Here is a 15,812-nt window from a genome sequence, read left to right as displayed (position 1 = left end):
ATGCAGTGAAATTAAAAGGTGTAAGAAGCATGGATTTGCTTTACTGCTTTATTTTATAAATTCTGCACTGAAAAATAGCTGAAATTACTAGAATTGATTTACGATCTTTAAATCCCTTAACCTTGTCCAAAGGATACCTATTTTCTCATGAATCTGCTCAAATCATGAGAATAATTAGTGTTTCACTCTGTTAGCCATACAGAAACCAGTCTTTGGTTATTTCATGTTGTAAAATTGTAACCTGAAAATCATTTCACCTTAGTGACTGACTTTGTTGCCACTGCTATTGCTGGTAGGGTTCAATGAATTTTTGATGTTTCTTTTTTAATAGTTCTTTTTAAGTATACTGTTACTTAAATACTGTATGACGAATGCTTAATAATTTATTTTATGCGATGTTTAGATCTTTTATGGCACAAAAGTGGAATACAAGTATTTTAAATACAGTATTTTCACATTGCAATTAGGGGTGAATATGTGGGATACATTCCAGAAATGGTTGAGCCAAGAGAAAAACAAATCTTATATAAAATTAAATCAAATATGAAGCTAATTTATGTTTACAATTGCAATGTTTTTTCTACTCTGCTGATGTTGTAGAAGAACATGGTTTTGTTATATAACTATATAGTGGACTTCCCTTTTCAGTTGTTGGGTTGAAAAGGGGAATTTTGAATATGCAGAGAAATCTATCTTTTTCCCCTTCTGGTTTCCTATTCATAACTAACGTTTGTCCACTGACATGAGTTCAGCATTTGAAGAGATGATACATAAGTAAACTCTTCTACGAAAAGTAAATTCCATTAAATTCAGTGTAAAAACAGACTTGAAGTTGGTGAAGAAACATAATACTGCAGAAGATGAAGCTAAAATGTATACATGAGAGCATCAATGAATTAAATCAAAGGTGACACTCTCCACACCCAATGCTTAGCTCTCTCTCTCTCTCTCTCTCTCTCTCTCTCTCTCTCTCTTTGCAGTAAACTAATTTTAATTACCTGGGAAACATCCTTATCTTTTTTCAATTAGTATTCTAAATCAACAGAGATCTTCCTCATGCAATGTATTTTAGATTTACTTCTTTGTATTTATTTATTGGAGTAAGGTTTTCTCTGTGGATGTTAAGTGAAAAGGTTCTTTTAAAATATATCTTTAATCTTTCTCTTTTAATCTTTTATACTCCTGAAGAATAGAAATAGATATCTAAAAATTTACATGCTACAATTGCAACCAGCCTACCTTCGATTGAGGACCTGTATACTGTCAGAAAGCGGGCTGAAAAAATATCTACAGAGCCCTCACATCTTGGACACAAACTGTTTCAACGTCTCCCCTCAGGACACCTGCATGCCAAAACAACTAAGACACAGAGAGAGTTCCTTCCTTCACGCCATCACTCTACTAAATTTCCACAGCACTGCCTTATGCCTAAATATATTTACCCATGTAGTAGGGCTGTGCTGCTATTATCCTTCTCATCTTTCCTACTACTCTCTTCTATTGATATATTGTGATTTATCACTTGTTTGTATCGTATGATTTATAATCTATGATTTACCACTTTGTTGTTTGTATGTACACTGAGAGCTTATGTACCTGAGACAAATTCCTTGTGTGTCCAATCACACTTGGCCAATAAATAATATTCCTATTCTGATTCCTTATTTTTCAAAAGCTGTAGTAGTTATTTGTTTGATTTGTTCATTCATACTTGGTAATTACTTATTTTTAGTATGATTTTCAAGAAATGTGGGTCTTTCAGGTAGGAATACTTAAGAACAGGCAAAAGAGAGAGAGAGAGAGTAAGTCTCAGTTTTTCCATCCTGTGTCCCCTTATATTTAGTCAATCTTAAATGATTTACAACAAAAATGGGTAGAAACGAGGGGGAAATTATAAGAATATGTTTTTAGCCTATATAAATGAAATAAATTCTAATCTAATGGGATTAGATAAATTCAGTCACTCTTATCACCTGCTCCTTTTCAGAATAAGTGTACCATATGGTGGTTTAGATTCTGAAGCGTCAAGGCACTCTAAATACGAGTTGGTAAGGTAAAAGAGTAGAGAAGGAGACTGGACGCTTATCCTGCTAATGGACTTTCCAGTGTCATTGAATGGGCTACTGCAAGAATTTGGTGGCCTTTGGTTTAATCCAGCCAGGGCATGCTTCTGTTTTTAAAGGAAGGGAGAGTAATCCCTTCAACAACCACAATAAAAACATGAACATTTAAGAATCACAAACATGGTTACATAAGCTCATAGTAAAGCCTATTAATAATTGAATTGCTATATAAAGATGTCGGAAAACCTGCTTTGTGAGGGTGCCTGGGAAATAATACCTGGTGGAGTTTTAATGAGATGTCTCCCTATACACTAGCAATTATTGCTTATTACTGCAGCACTAAGTTGCCTGCCCGTATCCTAGCAAATTTCTGAATCTAAATGATATATTATAATGAGTAAGGCACAAACCCAATCACTGTCATCCCAGAGTTATTTGCTGAATAACTATGTAACTTGTTAACATCTATTCATGCAGCGAAGCTATTTCATCCGATGCAGATATTACTACTTGAGAGCCATCATTCAGGGCAGCTTTTTATGCAGATCTTCAGTTTCTTGTTCTTGAAAACACACAGAAGCAAATTGTTCCTATAGCTGTTCATTGCAGATTCTATCCTCATAATAATAATAATAGCAATACAAAGTCACATTTTATTATATTGAAATGAGATTCCTGCAGGAATTAGGATGATCAAGTGCAAATGTGGTCGGAGTTCCCCTTATTTGGTATGCCACATGAAGAGTAGTAGATAAAGTGCAATGCGATGCACTGCAGAAGCTGTGTATGTGTGTCCACACACACGCACACCTCTGTGAACCACTCCTTGTGGTTACTTGGTCTAGTTTACAGCTATCAAAAAATCTCTCTGATGCATAAGGACCAGATTCCTTTTTTGCATATCATCATCATATGGTATGGATATTCTGAAGAATAATTCTGCTTGCTTAATACAATTTGAACTAAATGTCCATGGAGATTCTCAGTCATCCAGGCCATGGTTGTCCCAAAGGTGCTTTTTCAAGAAGCAATAGGACTTTCTGGTTTTTCTTTGAAGACGTTTCATTTCTCAACCAAGAACCTTTTTTCAGCTCTGACTGGATGGTAGGGAATGGAAGGACTTATACTCCTTGCAGACGGCTGGTCATTTGCACTTTTAGAGAGTCGTTAAGGCCACCTGAAGTTTATCTGTGTCATCATGGTCAACTGAAAGGTGCAAATGGGTGTGGAGCCTTCTTGGAACTGTTGAAAGGACTGTGTTGTACACTGGAGATAAATGATGTCATATCCCCCCCCCCTCTGTTGAGAGAGGGCTGTTCAATTTTGACATAGACGGCCTCTTTGACCCCTCTTTCAAACCAGAGGTCATCTATCCAAAAATGTGGACTTTGCTGTCTTCAAAAGTCGTTTTTGTCTTTTAAATGTAGATGGACTGCTGAAGCCTGTCCTGATGGGTTCGTTCTCCCTATGTCATGCCATGTGTTTATGAAGTGGTTGTTTTGTTTCCTAATGTACATATCTGCACATGGCTCACTGCATATACCCTTTGCTCAGTTTGTGCTTGGGTGTTTTATCCTTGGGGTAGACAAACTTCTGCCTTAGAGAATTTTTGCATTTGAAGTGTATGTTGTGTTGGTCGAAGATCCTCCTGAGCTTTTCCGATATTTCTGAAATGTATGGCATGACAATGTTGCTTTGTTTACTGTTCTCTTAATTGTCTACTATGAAGGAGTTCCTGTAGGGTCTTTTTTGAGATTTGATGAAGGCCTACCTGGGACAGCCACAGGTTCTGAGGGCTTCCTTGATGTGTTTTAATTCTTCTTCTTTTCTATCTTTGCTTGTAGGCAGGCCTTCAGCTCAGTGATGTAGAGTTTTGGTGACTCACGTTTTGTGCTTGTAATTGGGATAATGGGTAACTATCTTGAGATTTTCTGCCTAGAGACCAGTTATGGTCTTGAGAAAGAAAGTAGCCAATTATGCAGTTTGTGAAGAAAATGATTACTTTCTTCTATTAAATTTTAAAAACCCAAAGATATACTGCTTTAAATATAAACTATCAGATGAAATAAATGTAGGACAATGGTTTAGTTTGGCTACAAAAATGTTCTCCATGTACAATATTTGAATTTAGGAAAGTACACAAAGGAGTAATTGATAGAACAAAATGAAAAATACAGATCTTTTTTTTTTTTGGTTTATGTAATATAGCATTAGGTATTATAGCATCTTGCTAATACAGACCTTACCAAGAGCTCCCCTGACTTCAACATCTCTGCTCTGAAATTGAATGTTCTGAGTGAGAATTTTAAGATCTTATTTCTAAGTGATAAACACAATTTCTAGATGTTCTTGCAAGTAGCAGAATCCTAATCCACGTTCTGAGGTGTTTTGTGAGCTAAAGCAATGTTCATTAAAATTTCCCTGGATCAAAAAAGTAATTAAATTATTAGTGTCATAGAAATTATATCAGGTGTCCCAGCTAAATATACTGCACAGTATATAATGAGGAAGAATGTATCAAGAAATCCATATAGATGTTTTTGTTATTATGGTGTTCAGATAAGGCTTATCAACTCTGTCACTTCATTTTATACTATTTTTATCAGTATACATTTGCTGATAAATGATCATAAATTGGTTTCATAAATAGTACATGTGTCCTTGCCACTTCCCACAATTGTCTCAGTTGACAATTCAGTTGAGCTGAATTCAGTTGAGCTGAATTCAGTTGAAGGGTCCAAGACCAGGTCACTAGATTGCGTCTGTACCTGAGCGACTTCTTTCTCTTCTTTCATTTCTAAAGCTATACTATCCTGTGTGAGGTGATCAATACAGTCCTTCTTAGTTAACTGATGAACTGAGACTTTTATAGCAATCTTGAGTGGTGGTTCATGCAAAGAAGATGCATCTGAATCGGCGGCAAGAGAATCACTACGCTTTAGGGGACTGGAAATCATGTACATTTCATCAGGGTCCATGATCCCTTGCCCCACGGCTGATTGCCTTACGAATTTATGGCCTTGTTCCTCTAATCTGACTACATCCATGATTTCTTCCATGATAGTCCTACAATTCATTATAAGAGGTGGTAGGGGAATACTTCTAGCTAGTTCCTCAATGTAGCGGGCAAACTCCATTGTCTTAAACTGGGTTACTTTGGCAAGCTCAAGAGTTTTTGCTGAGGTGATTATTGGGATGCGCTTAGCAATCTCAAAAGCTTTTTGCAGCTTTTCAGCTCCTTCTGTCCGAAAAAAATCATTGATCGCTTTCTCAGTCTTTTTCAAGTGGCTACTCATCATGCATAGTCTAGTAATATTTAAGATCAAAACAATGGTAAATGCTACAAGACATACAATCATGTAGTAGATCCCCATGTTTCCAGCGGTAAATACAACCCTCAGGGTGACAGTATTATTCACTTTGCCATAGATGTTAGAAGCAACACATGTGTATTTTCCTCGATCTTCAAATGACACACTGGTAATATTTAGTTCCCCGCTATTGAGAATCCATTTTCCTGCTGGAAAGAAGCCAGAATTAATTAGTAAAATGTATCCATATTTTCTTATCATCATTTAGGAAATATCACAATACATTCAAGTAATAGATTCAAAGACATCTTATAATGCATCTACAATATTCTGGAATAACTGCTGCTAAGAAACTTGAAGTCTTGGCCATTAATTAGATCTAGTAAATACCCCAAACTGCTTGTCCAAGATTGCCATAGAATGTCCTATGATATTGCTAGATTGTAAAACTGTTTATGTTCCCAAGCAAAATTATCCCTTAAACCATTCTGTAATTATCTTGCACACATTTCCAATGATTTTAAACTAATCTAATCCCAAGAAATCTTATGGTTACTTTTGTGTAGGCAAGAGATTGTAAATGATTTGTATATAAGCAAAAAAGTAATCTGTTCCTGTAAATTAAGGACATGTAAAAAAGAACTTTGATGTATTTCTGGACTTGTCCAATTAAATCAGCATTTTATTGCACATATATTTCAAAAGATGCTTAAATTAATTTTGTTACAATACAGGCATAACAAGACGGAAGAGTTATGAGGAGTGAGCTATTTAATGTTTAAGCAAGAGATTTCCTTCTAGTATAACAGGTCAGATTACTTGATTGCCCAAACCCCTATTGTCTATTTTGATTGTCATAGCTACCCGACACAAGTAAACCTTGGAATTTTATTTCTAATGCTTGGAGTACCCAAGGGATTATCTCACTATCCATCCATTTTATGTATTGGTCACAGCTCTGATAGCAGCTCTTCATAATTTTAGATTAGAATCTTTCCTACTTTTGGCTGCATATGTCACAGATTTAACTTCCTGGATGAAGCTTTTCTATTTTTATATACTATTTAGCTGGTATACTTGTTGAAAATTTCCAAGCCCAAAGAGATCACAGTAAAGAACTGGGCTAGGAAAACTATATCAGAAAAGCAATTGAGGGGCGTGCCTAAACAAGAATGCCAATCGTTGTGCTTTTCCTCCCTTGTAACTCACCCAAATACGAATATGTCCTGCAACCTTTTTATTTTGCTACATTTATTGAGGTTGCCTGTACCTCATCTTAAGTCCATGAACAAATAGCCAAATAGTGTTTTCCCCTTTAAGCCAGCAGACATACATGGCAGTTTCAAGTACCTAAAATTGGGTGACTTTGCAGCCTCTTTTGTCCATGGCAGACTCTAGTGAATTGTACACTTAAGGTTAACCCTTTTAAGCTGTACATGCGTGTCCTCTCCCTGGGTCTGGCTCTTTCTTTGGCTGAAGAAATGCTGGATACAGATGCCAATTGCTCCCATACCTGCAGTTCCCTGAAGCCTGCAGAATAGCTAATAGAGACAGAGGCGCAACTCTATACACAGGAGAACCGGTTTTCTCAAAACCCTGCGACCCTGAGTTTGAAGACATGCAGCTCACTAGCCTGACTGTTCAGTTGTTCTTCTGGCTTGTTTTTAGACTGGTTTAGAGTATCAGAACTGGAATTTTGAAAAAGAATGCCAATTCCGTTGTCAAAACAAGGCTGAACTGCTGATCATTTTTTTTAAAATTATCATTCAAAGTCTTGGATGAAATTTGCATCTTTGGTTTCTCCTTGCCTTGATAAACATTTCAAGGAAGGGAAGAAATAGCTTGGAAAAAGGCCCTTCTGTATGTTTGGCAAAATAGTAAGGAAATGTGGCCCGCCTGTTGGGAACCATATTTCTGCATCTCCCCAGGCAGGGGAAGGGGTTGAACTGGGGAAATCAAACAATTGTTTTATTAACATACCTTGCATATTTGGGGCATGATCACTGAATGTGACTCAGAAGACATACCACAGAGGCCAAACAGGAAATGGAATTCAGTACAGTTAAATGCATGCTGGAATAATTTTCTGCCAATCTAAGAAAGGATAGTGGGCAAAGAACATTTGCTTCAGTGGAGAGCTGTCATTTGCACAAAAAAAATATTCCTGTCAACTCTGAAGCGAACCTGGCTGGAGCCATGTTTTGCTGCTTCATAGTTGCCATGAGGGGGAGGGGGAGTAGATAGACTGGCTACCAGTCAAAACAAAAAGTTTTCTCGCGGGAACCAAGGTCATCCCAACAGATGGCAGTTGAAGGAGGAGTGGAGTGACCAAGCAGCCTGTCATTGGACAATGTGACGGGACATCTGGGGAGGGAATTAATTGTTCTTTTAAGTTAAGGGAAAAACCATGGGAACTTTTAGAGTTGGTTTTCACTAGCGGTGCTGATATGATGTAGCCAATAAACCTGTTCTTTGAAGAATCTACCTGCCTTGGAGTTCTGCTTTTGGTGGATGCGTTACTCGGAATGCTAACACTCCATACATATCCATACAACCAAAGATAATCTCCAATTCATCTTGTCTTGTGATAGGCATGATTTCTCACCATTACTCCCACTTGGCGTATACTGATGCTTAAAGCAAAGCATCCCAACGAATTATGTAGATTTGGGATCATCAATGTTCTGAAGAATCCAGCAGTATCATTCCAACTGAAGCAAAGCACTCAAAAGCTCATATGCTTTTTTGTAATATCTGATTTTCCAAATTCCAGATAGTTCCTTGTTTGACTTTTGAAGAAATGGATATAGCAGTTACAACAGATAATGTGCTATTAATCCTGCCAGCTACTTCCCATGAGTCCATGAGCAGGAATCTACAACAATGTTTTTCTTCCACATGTCCTCTTTCCAAGTGCAATGGAATATGGGTAGAATAATCAGGATCAACACTGCAATGGCTATAATTCTTCCCTTAACAAAAAATGATGTTTCTGAAGATGTGGTGTGCATTAGGAAGTTAAACTCTGTTACTAATCATGACATCACAGAAGAAATTAGAAAAAAAAACAAGAGAAGTAACAGCAATAGCCAGAATCAACATCATTGGGATTAAAGACTGGCCCTAATCCGAGTGAGTTGACAAGTGTGGTGTGGTATAAGTCACTCATGGTATGTAGATTTATGATTTATGACTATAAATGGTTAATGAACATATAAATTTCTTACATATAGATACAAGTTTCTCAGCTCCATCAGCATTCTGTAAAATATCTATATTAAATTTAGGAAAAGAATCTTCCTGCTGGGTAGAGTTGGTAGTTGCCTCAATCTATCAAGTATAATTAATACTTTGCATTTATTTACTCATTTATCTTGAGTAAATAGAGAAAAACACATTTACAACAATTGGTGCTTTTAAGACAATATAACATGAAGACAATATGTTTGCATAGGATGCATAGAAAAACATCTGAAAACTGTACCTCCATCTTCTTTCACCAAATGGCCATTTGAGTTGTACCACTCGTACACTGGTTCTGGATAACCTTGAACGTTGCAGTCAATCAAGGCACTATAACCTTCCTTGACTATAATATGGTCAAGACTGGAGATTACCATAGGCACAGATCCTGTCAGCAGGTCTGTGTGATTTAAAGTGCTATTAATGACATCTTCAGCAGTTGTCCATACTGCTAATAAATTGAAAACATGAAAGATGGTCCAGTAGTATAAAAAAAGGTGGCTCTTGAACATGTTCGCCTGTTCAAATATATCTGCCAATTAGAATTAGTGGACCTGGAACTGGGGAATATACCAGGCTGCAGTAGCCCATCAAATTTGATCCATCAAATTTCAAAAGCAAACAAAATCTAGACCTGCAAAATAAAACAAGTTACAGCAATAAAAAAATAAAAATAGATGTAGCAGAAGTAGTTAAAGCAATTTTGATTTAAACTAACAATCTATCTCAGAAGTCATCGTTTCAAAAGTTTAACTTCAATGTTGCTGCTATCATAACCCCTGATATATTTTTTAAGTTTTTTGTGTATTTTTTGATATAATTTCAACGACAGAAAAACCCTGTTTTGTTCAGTGATTTTAATTTTTTTTTAAAAAAAATCAGAAACTGTTTCTGATATATAAGCAAAACAAAAATGTTTTTTTGGGGTTGAGTTCATATCACTATCATATTGTATAGGAATAAGGATTAATGTAACAGAAATTAATGTTCTTAACAAATCTATTTATCTAAAAATGCATCTCTAAAAATGTCTCAGGTTATGCTAGATGAAAAAAAGCAATAATATACATATAATATGAAGGTAAACATTTTGTATGCACGACACAATGTAACTAAGGGTTTAGCATGTACTGTATTTCAAATAGAATTTTTAGATGGTTTTTTATTTGGACAACATTTTAGCAAGCATCTATCTAAACAAAGTGCTTTCCACTGGAAATGAGTTATAGCATATATTTCAAAGAGTATCCTTACATAGTTTGCAGTTGATAATCATACAAAAAGAATTCAGTGTCATCCTACATCTGTTGTTAAAAGTAAGAGCAAGTGGCTTGTTAGTCAGCATAATTCTCAGTGAAGGCATGTGAGAGAATAGGGCAGGGAACATTAATTCAAAGTTAAAAGTCCTGCTTTGCATATAAAATATCCCTGGTTTGGTGTGTGTCATTGTCAGTTAAAGAGATCTCAGTTGGCAGGGTTTATTGGCTAGAAAATCCAATGGTCTGTTTAGATGACCTTAATAGATTTCTTTCCTTGAACTGCATACAGGTAGTCCTCAATTTACAGTAGTTCTTTAGTGACCATTCAAAGTTATAAAGGCACAGAAAGAAGTGACTTATGGCAGTTTTTCACACTGCATAATGATTGCAGCATCCCCATGGTCATATGATCAAAATTCAGAAGCTTGGCAACTGACTCATACTTATGACAATTGCAGTGTCCTGGGCAGTGGTGGGTTTCAAAATGTTCTTTCTTTCTTTCTTTCTTTCTTTCTTTCTTTCTTTCTTTCTTTCTTTCTTTCTTTCTTTCTTTCTTTCTTTCTTCTTTCTTTCCTTCCTTCCTTCCTTCCTTCCCTCTGTCTCCCACACTCTCTCTCTCTCACACACACATCTCTTCCAGTTGGTGAAAATTTGTCTGCATAACCTTCCTGCCCCCCACCGACTTTGTGACACTCCCGGCTCTGCTGGACAGCCGCTCCTTTGCGTCCCATTGCTGGCTGCAGTTGGCTTTCTCCTGGCGATCCTTCCTAGTTGGCCGAGACCTCCTGGGGCAGCCCCACCACTCCAGCCGGACGCTGAGCCCCCATAGCGGTCACATGGTAGCAGTACGTGGACTGCTGACCATCCCAGGGCCTGGCAGAGGGAGCGAGTGGAGGCAGGCCAGGGGACCGTACTGGTACGGGGCATGGCCAGGCTGCTGCCGCTACCAGTCCACAAACGTCCCGCCAATTTCCCCTAACGGTATGCCCTTACTGGTGCGTACTGGGAGCAACCCACCTCTGGTCCTGGGGTTATGTAATCTCCTTTTGCAACCTTCTGTCAACAAGGAAACCAGATTCACTTAACAACCCTGTTACTAAATTAACAACCGAAGTGAGTCACTTAACAAATGTGGCAAGACAGATCATAAAATGGGGCAAAATTCACCCAACAAATGTCTGACTTAGCAACAGACATTTTGGGCTCAATTGTGGTTGTAAATTGAGGACAACCTATATTGCTTCTTTGTCCTTTAATGCTGATGGACATTTTTAATTCAATATGGATGATCCAGAATAGTCTATTTTTCTGTCCCATCTGGTTCTGTACTGTTCTGGACAGGTGAGATACTTCCAAATAAAGCACTGGATTTATGGCGTTTATTGGGAGTCAGAGGCGGTCTTAGAAATAAAAATCATAATATAATATGTTTTTTTGTTACGATGTCAGACAACCAGAAAACCTGGGGCATGTGGAGAAATTTGACCTATAAGGTCCCTTCCAACTCTGTTAATCTGTTAAATATCTGTATAGGGAGGTTTTTGAAAAAGGGTTGTTTATGAAATTTATGTTAAACAGGAACAACTGTATGCAAGAAAAGTGAAATGTTTTTGTTTCAATTTTATTTGACTAAAATCTTATTTTATGTCAATTTAACTGATTTGTTATACATTTTTTTATAAATGTCTTATAGGTTTTGTCAATACTATAGCTGCATAAATCATCTGGATTTATTCACACTCATGTTTAGTTACAATGACAAGTAAACCACGTTTCCAGGTTTAGTGTACAAAGCTGGAAACAGCTGTATCTCTTTATTAGATATTTGTTTAACTCACAGGAATACCCAAGACTATGATGTTTGTGAGTGCAGCTTCTTTTTCTCAGCAGCAGTGTCTGAGTCACACGTACATATAAAACAACCCAATCACTTAAATCCTTCTTATTGTACAGAAAGTAGGGGAAAATCAGCCGTATTAATAGAATACTTCCTATCTTCTCTCCCCCCCCCCCCCAGCTTTTTGCTTCATCTGTTTTCAATGCTTCATTTCTACACAAAGATCAGTCAAAACTCACTTCTTTCTCCGAGTAAGGAGAAAGCCTTTTCCACTCGGCATGGAAGCCTTTTTTTCTCTAATTCTGGTTAGGGCTCTCTTTATACTCTTTTAATATAATAGAATGCTATTCTTAAATATGTCCTTGGCATGCTAGGCAGACCATTCTGAGGGTTCTGCAGAGGTTTAGGTGGCATAATGGAATCTCTGCATGTGTTTTGCCACCAAAATATTGGAGAGAAATTATGCTTTTTTATGTTTTTTTAATCATTTGAGCATTTTCCAATATTAAATTTGATAAGGCATAGTAACTGGAACAGCTTTCCCCAATCTTTAGATAACAGAATTGGAAGGGGCCTTGAAAGTCTTCGAGTCCAACCCCCTATAAAAGGGGGAGACCCTATATCATTCCAGACAAATGGGTGTCCAATCTCTTCTTTAAAACCTCCAGTGATGGAGTACCCACAACTTCTACCTGTAGGAAAGTTTAAGTTCCCAGGTTCAAACTTTGAAAGTCCAGTTTAAATAAAACACCGGGAACAAAAGGATGGGAAATACCCTAAATCAATTTTCCATGTATAGAACTGTACAGTTGTTTCTCTTTTCTGAAACTCTTTCCTTAAATAATTTTGCTCCAGAACCCTGTTTTGAGGCTTATCATCAAATCCCATTTAAAAAATATATATTTTGAGAACTTTACTGTGTATTACATTAATGCTTCCCTCCCCTTTTAGATGTCATTTTACCCTTGTTTACATTACAATTATTTATGATGACAGCTTGGTTTCTAAGATAAGTTAATTTAGGAAATTTCATGGATCTTAAGCTTTGTTTCCCTTTCCTAAACAACTCCCCTATCCTAGTCCAGTCCCATAATCTCAGGAGCAATTATTCTCCTATCTGGGAGAAACAGGTGCTTGCAAGGAAAAGAAGCAGCATATACAGAGAAACTTCCTGAAAAGGATCCAAGGCACAATGTTTAGGAAGTAAGGCAAATATAAGAATGGAAATTGATTAATCATGTCAAAATAATTATACAACCTACTGAGCTTAATCAGGCGGATGACATGCTGCTCTTACTAAATTGTGCTAAGAATCCCAGATGTCTCTTTTAGTTGTGAAACAAGTGTTAGCCACCAACAGTTTTTGGCAACCAATTGTACCACAGCAAATGTACAGTATTAATGGTAAAACAAAGAGCAAAATTGTGAAGCATAAGGTGCTTTTAGATATGCTTTCATACTTGATACTGAAAGATGTGTGACTGGCCTTATTTGCACTTATTTTTCTTCCATACAGGTAGTCCTCAACTTACAATCATTCGTTTAGCGACCGTTCAAAGTTACAATGGCATTGAAAAAAGTAACATACAAACATTCCTCACACTTATGGCTATAGCACCATCTCCACAATCCCATGATCAAACGTTGGGTACTTGCTAATGGGCGTGTATTTACAACAGTTGCAGCATCCCAGGGTCACCATAAATGATCCCCATTTGTGACCTTCCCAGCTGGTTTAGACAAGTAAAATCACTTAATGGGGGAATTCACTTAATGTCCACATCATTCACTTAACAACTACAGAGATTTGCTTAAGGATCATGAGAAAAAGGTCATAAAATGAGGGATGACTCACAACTTATCAAAAGAAATTCTGATCCCAATCGTGGATGTAAGTCAGTGACTACCTGCACTTAATCAAATGAATTTGCCTTGGTCTCAATAAGTGTGGATACCTGGCCAACCTCAATACTAGTTATCATATTTATTCAGTTTTTTTTCCCCAAGTGAAAACACTGACACCAGTTCAAATACACTTGCTATTATTTTTTCCATGTATTTAATTCCAGCATAGATATCACCTCATGTCCCTGTTTCTGCGTAAAGCTCTTAGGACTGTTAAACTGTAGACCCTTTCCCAAAACAACAAGTAGCAAGGACAAGGCAATCTAAAGCTTTGCTCTCCTGGAAAGCGTCAGAGCCAGAGTGGGTCAGCAGAAGTTGAGACGCTCCCTACTCTCCCATGTCTATCAATAGAAAAGAAGTCCAATCTAAAGCAGTCTCTCAGTTGCTGATCTCCCTGTCTTTAGAGTCCATTTGCATTCTACTTTTAATATTGTGGGGTTCTTGGTGATCTCTGAATCGTAATCCCTCTAGCTCTGATGACGTTACCTAGTTTGGTAATGAAAAGTCTGCAAGAAAACTACAAAACCCAGAGAGAGGCAAGGATCCCAAGTTCAATCCTGAACTTCTATTGGTATTTTTAATATCCTAAAACAGTCACATAGAATCTCTTGCACTTCAGATGTTGTTGAAATCTAACTCCTAACATTCACAAATTTGGGAATTGTAGCTCTGCAATAGATGGAAGCAAGTACCTCCTCTGTCCTGATTTAATTCAAGCTTTCTGGATGGGAAACAAGTTTTCCTTAGACACAATATATGGCTAAGATTAAGGAGAAAATATTTTGCCCACCCTCTGCAGCCCTTTCCTATAGACTAACAGGGTCCTTGTCTTATAATCTTTTCACAGAAGTATCAACTCATGTGTTCTTATGCCAGCCCCGGATATTTTCCTTCTCATTTTCCTTTCTCATTAAGTCTCTGAAAGCAGAATGCTTCATAAGTCTAGTCAAGAGTCAGGTGAGGCCAGCCAAACTTCGCTCTAGGAAAGTGGGCAGATCAAAAGGAAAATAATAGATAACTTATGCCTAATGGTTTAAACCAGGGGTGTCCAAACTTGGCAACTTTAAGACTTGTGGACTTCAACTCCCAGAATTCCCCAGCCAGCTGGGGAATTCTGGGAGTTGAAGTCCACAAGTCTTAAAGTTGCCAAGTTTGGACACCCCTGGTTTAAACGCTGACCAAATTCCAATCGGGCAAACTAATTCCCATCACAACTACCGCCTCAGTTCTTCGTTAAACGCAAACGATGGGTTTGGGCGCTGCGCCCGCAGAAGTTGCCACACAAGAAGGCACCAAAGAACCATCGCTACCTTTCTCTGCAATATCGCCCTTTATACCTCTCTTGTTGCCACCCACCACTACCTTTGCTGGTCCAATCTATCGGGGATAGTTGGAAAAGAGGCGAAGGCTCTCTTCCTCCCTCCTGACTGTCTTGAACCCCACCTCCTAGCGTGGGGCGCCCTGTCTGCATTGCCCAATGCCAGGGCGTTCGGCGATTCCCAGTAGGGATGGAGATAAACCGGACAGAAATGTTTACCGAGAGGCAGTTTCGTTGGCCGTTGAGTCTTCTCGTCTACAGCTTTTCTTATAGCTGCCGCTTAAGCAAATTTGGAAGCTACTTCCAGGTATGTTCGGCTTTTGGAGCCCCAGCAGGTGCAGGAGGACTCGCTTTCCCGGGTGTTGCACCCTTTTTACTCGCGTTTTCTGCCGCCGCCGCCGCCGCAGTCCCTGCTGGCTTGCGCTTTCCTCCGCGCGCTCCCAGCAAAGCTGCAGACTTGAGCTCCCCGGACTCGGTTTGCACAAGTAGGTCAGAGAGGCACTGAGCATGCTCGCTGTTGAGCCAGGCTGCTGTGGAACTGTTCCTGAGTTGTCCTTTGCTGCTGCTGCTTCTTCTTTCTTTCGTATCCAACGAAGGTCACACCGGCGTTTAGATACGGGAGTGAAGAAGGCGGGGGAGGCTTAACCCCTGGGGAATTCTTTCCCCTCCGATAGGGCGCAGAGGAGAGGGCATCTAATACGTAGCGCCGCGCTATGGTCAGATGGCTCATGAGATAAGGTATAGGTATTTTAAAACGTACCCGTATAGGGGTCATTCGGCTGTTACGCATTTGCTTTATATTCAGCAGAGGCGAGTTGGCGCCTCTCTTTTCCATTTGCTTCAGTGATCGCTCTGGGGCTTCCAATATTTTAGTTC

General features: G+C 38.3%; 1 protein-coding gene across 1 annotated transcript; it reads right to left on the bottom strand.

Moving 5' to 3' along the window:
• Positions 1 to 4,253: 4,253 nt before the first annotated feature.
• Positions 4,254 to 15,408, bottom strand: MFAP3L (microfibril associated protein 3 like). Its single transcript, XM_081958877.1, has 3 exons — positions 15,156 to 15,408; positions 8,859 to 9,251; positions 4,254 to 5,583 (listed from the first exon to the last, which is right to left on the bottom strand). Exons 2-3 carry the CDS (start codon positions 9,127 to 9,129, stop codon positions 4,691 to 4,693), a joined length of 1,164 nt encoding a protein of 387 aa, XP_081815003.1. The 5' UTR covers positions 9,130 to 9,251; positions 15,156 to 15,408; the 3' UTR covers positions 4,254 to 4,690.
• Between the last annotated feature and the right edge of the window lie 404 nt (positions 15,409 to 15,812).

Source organism: Natrix helvetica, assembly GCF_964273705.1.
Source record: "Natrix helvetica genome assembly, chromosome: 7".
Taxonomy (NCBI): Eukaryota; Metazoa; Chordata; class Lepidosauria; order Squamata; family Natricidae; genus Natrix; species Natrix helvetica.
Note: the sequence above shows the minus strand (reverse complement) of the source record. Positions and strands in the feature narration are given on the sequence as shown.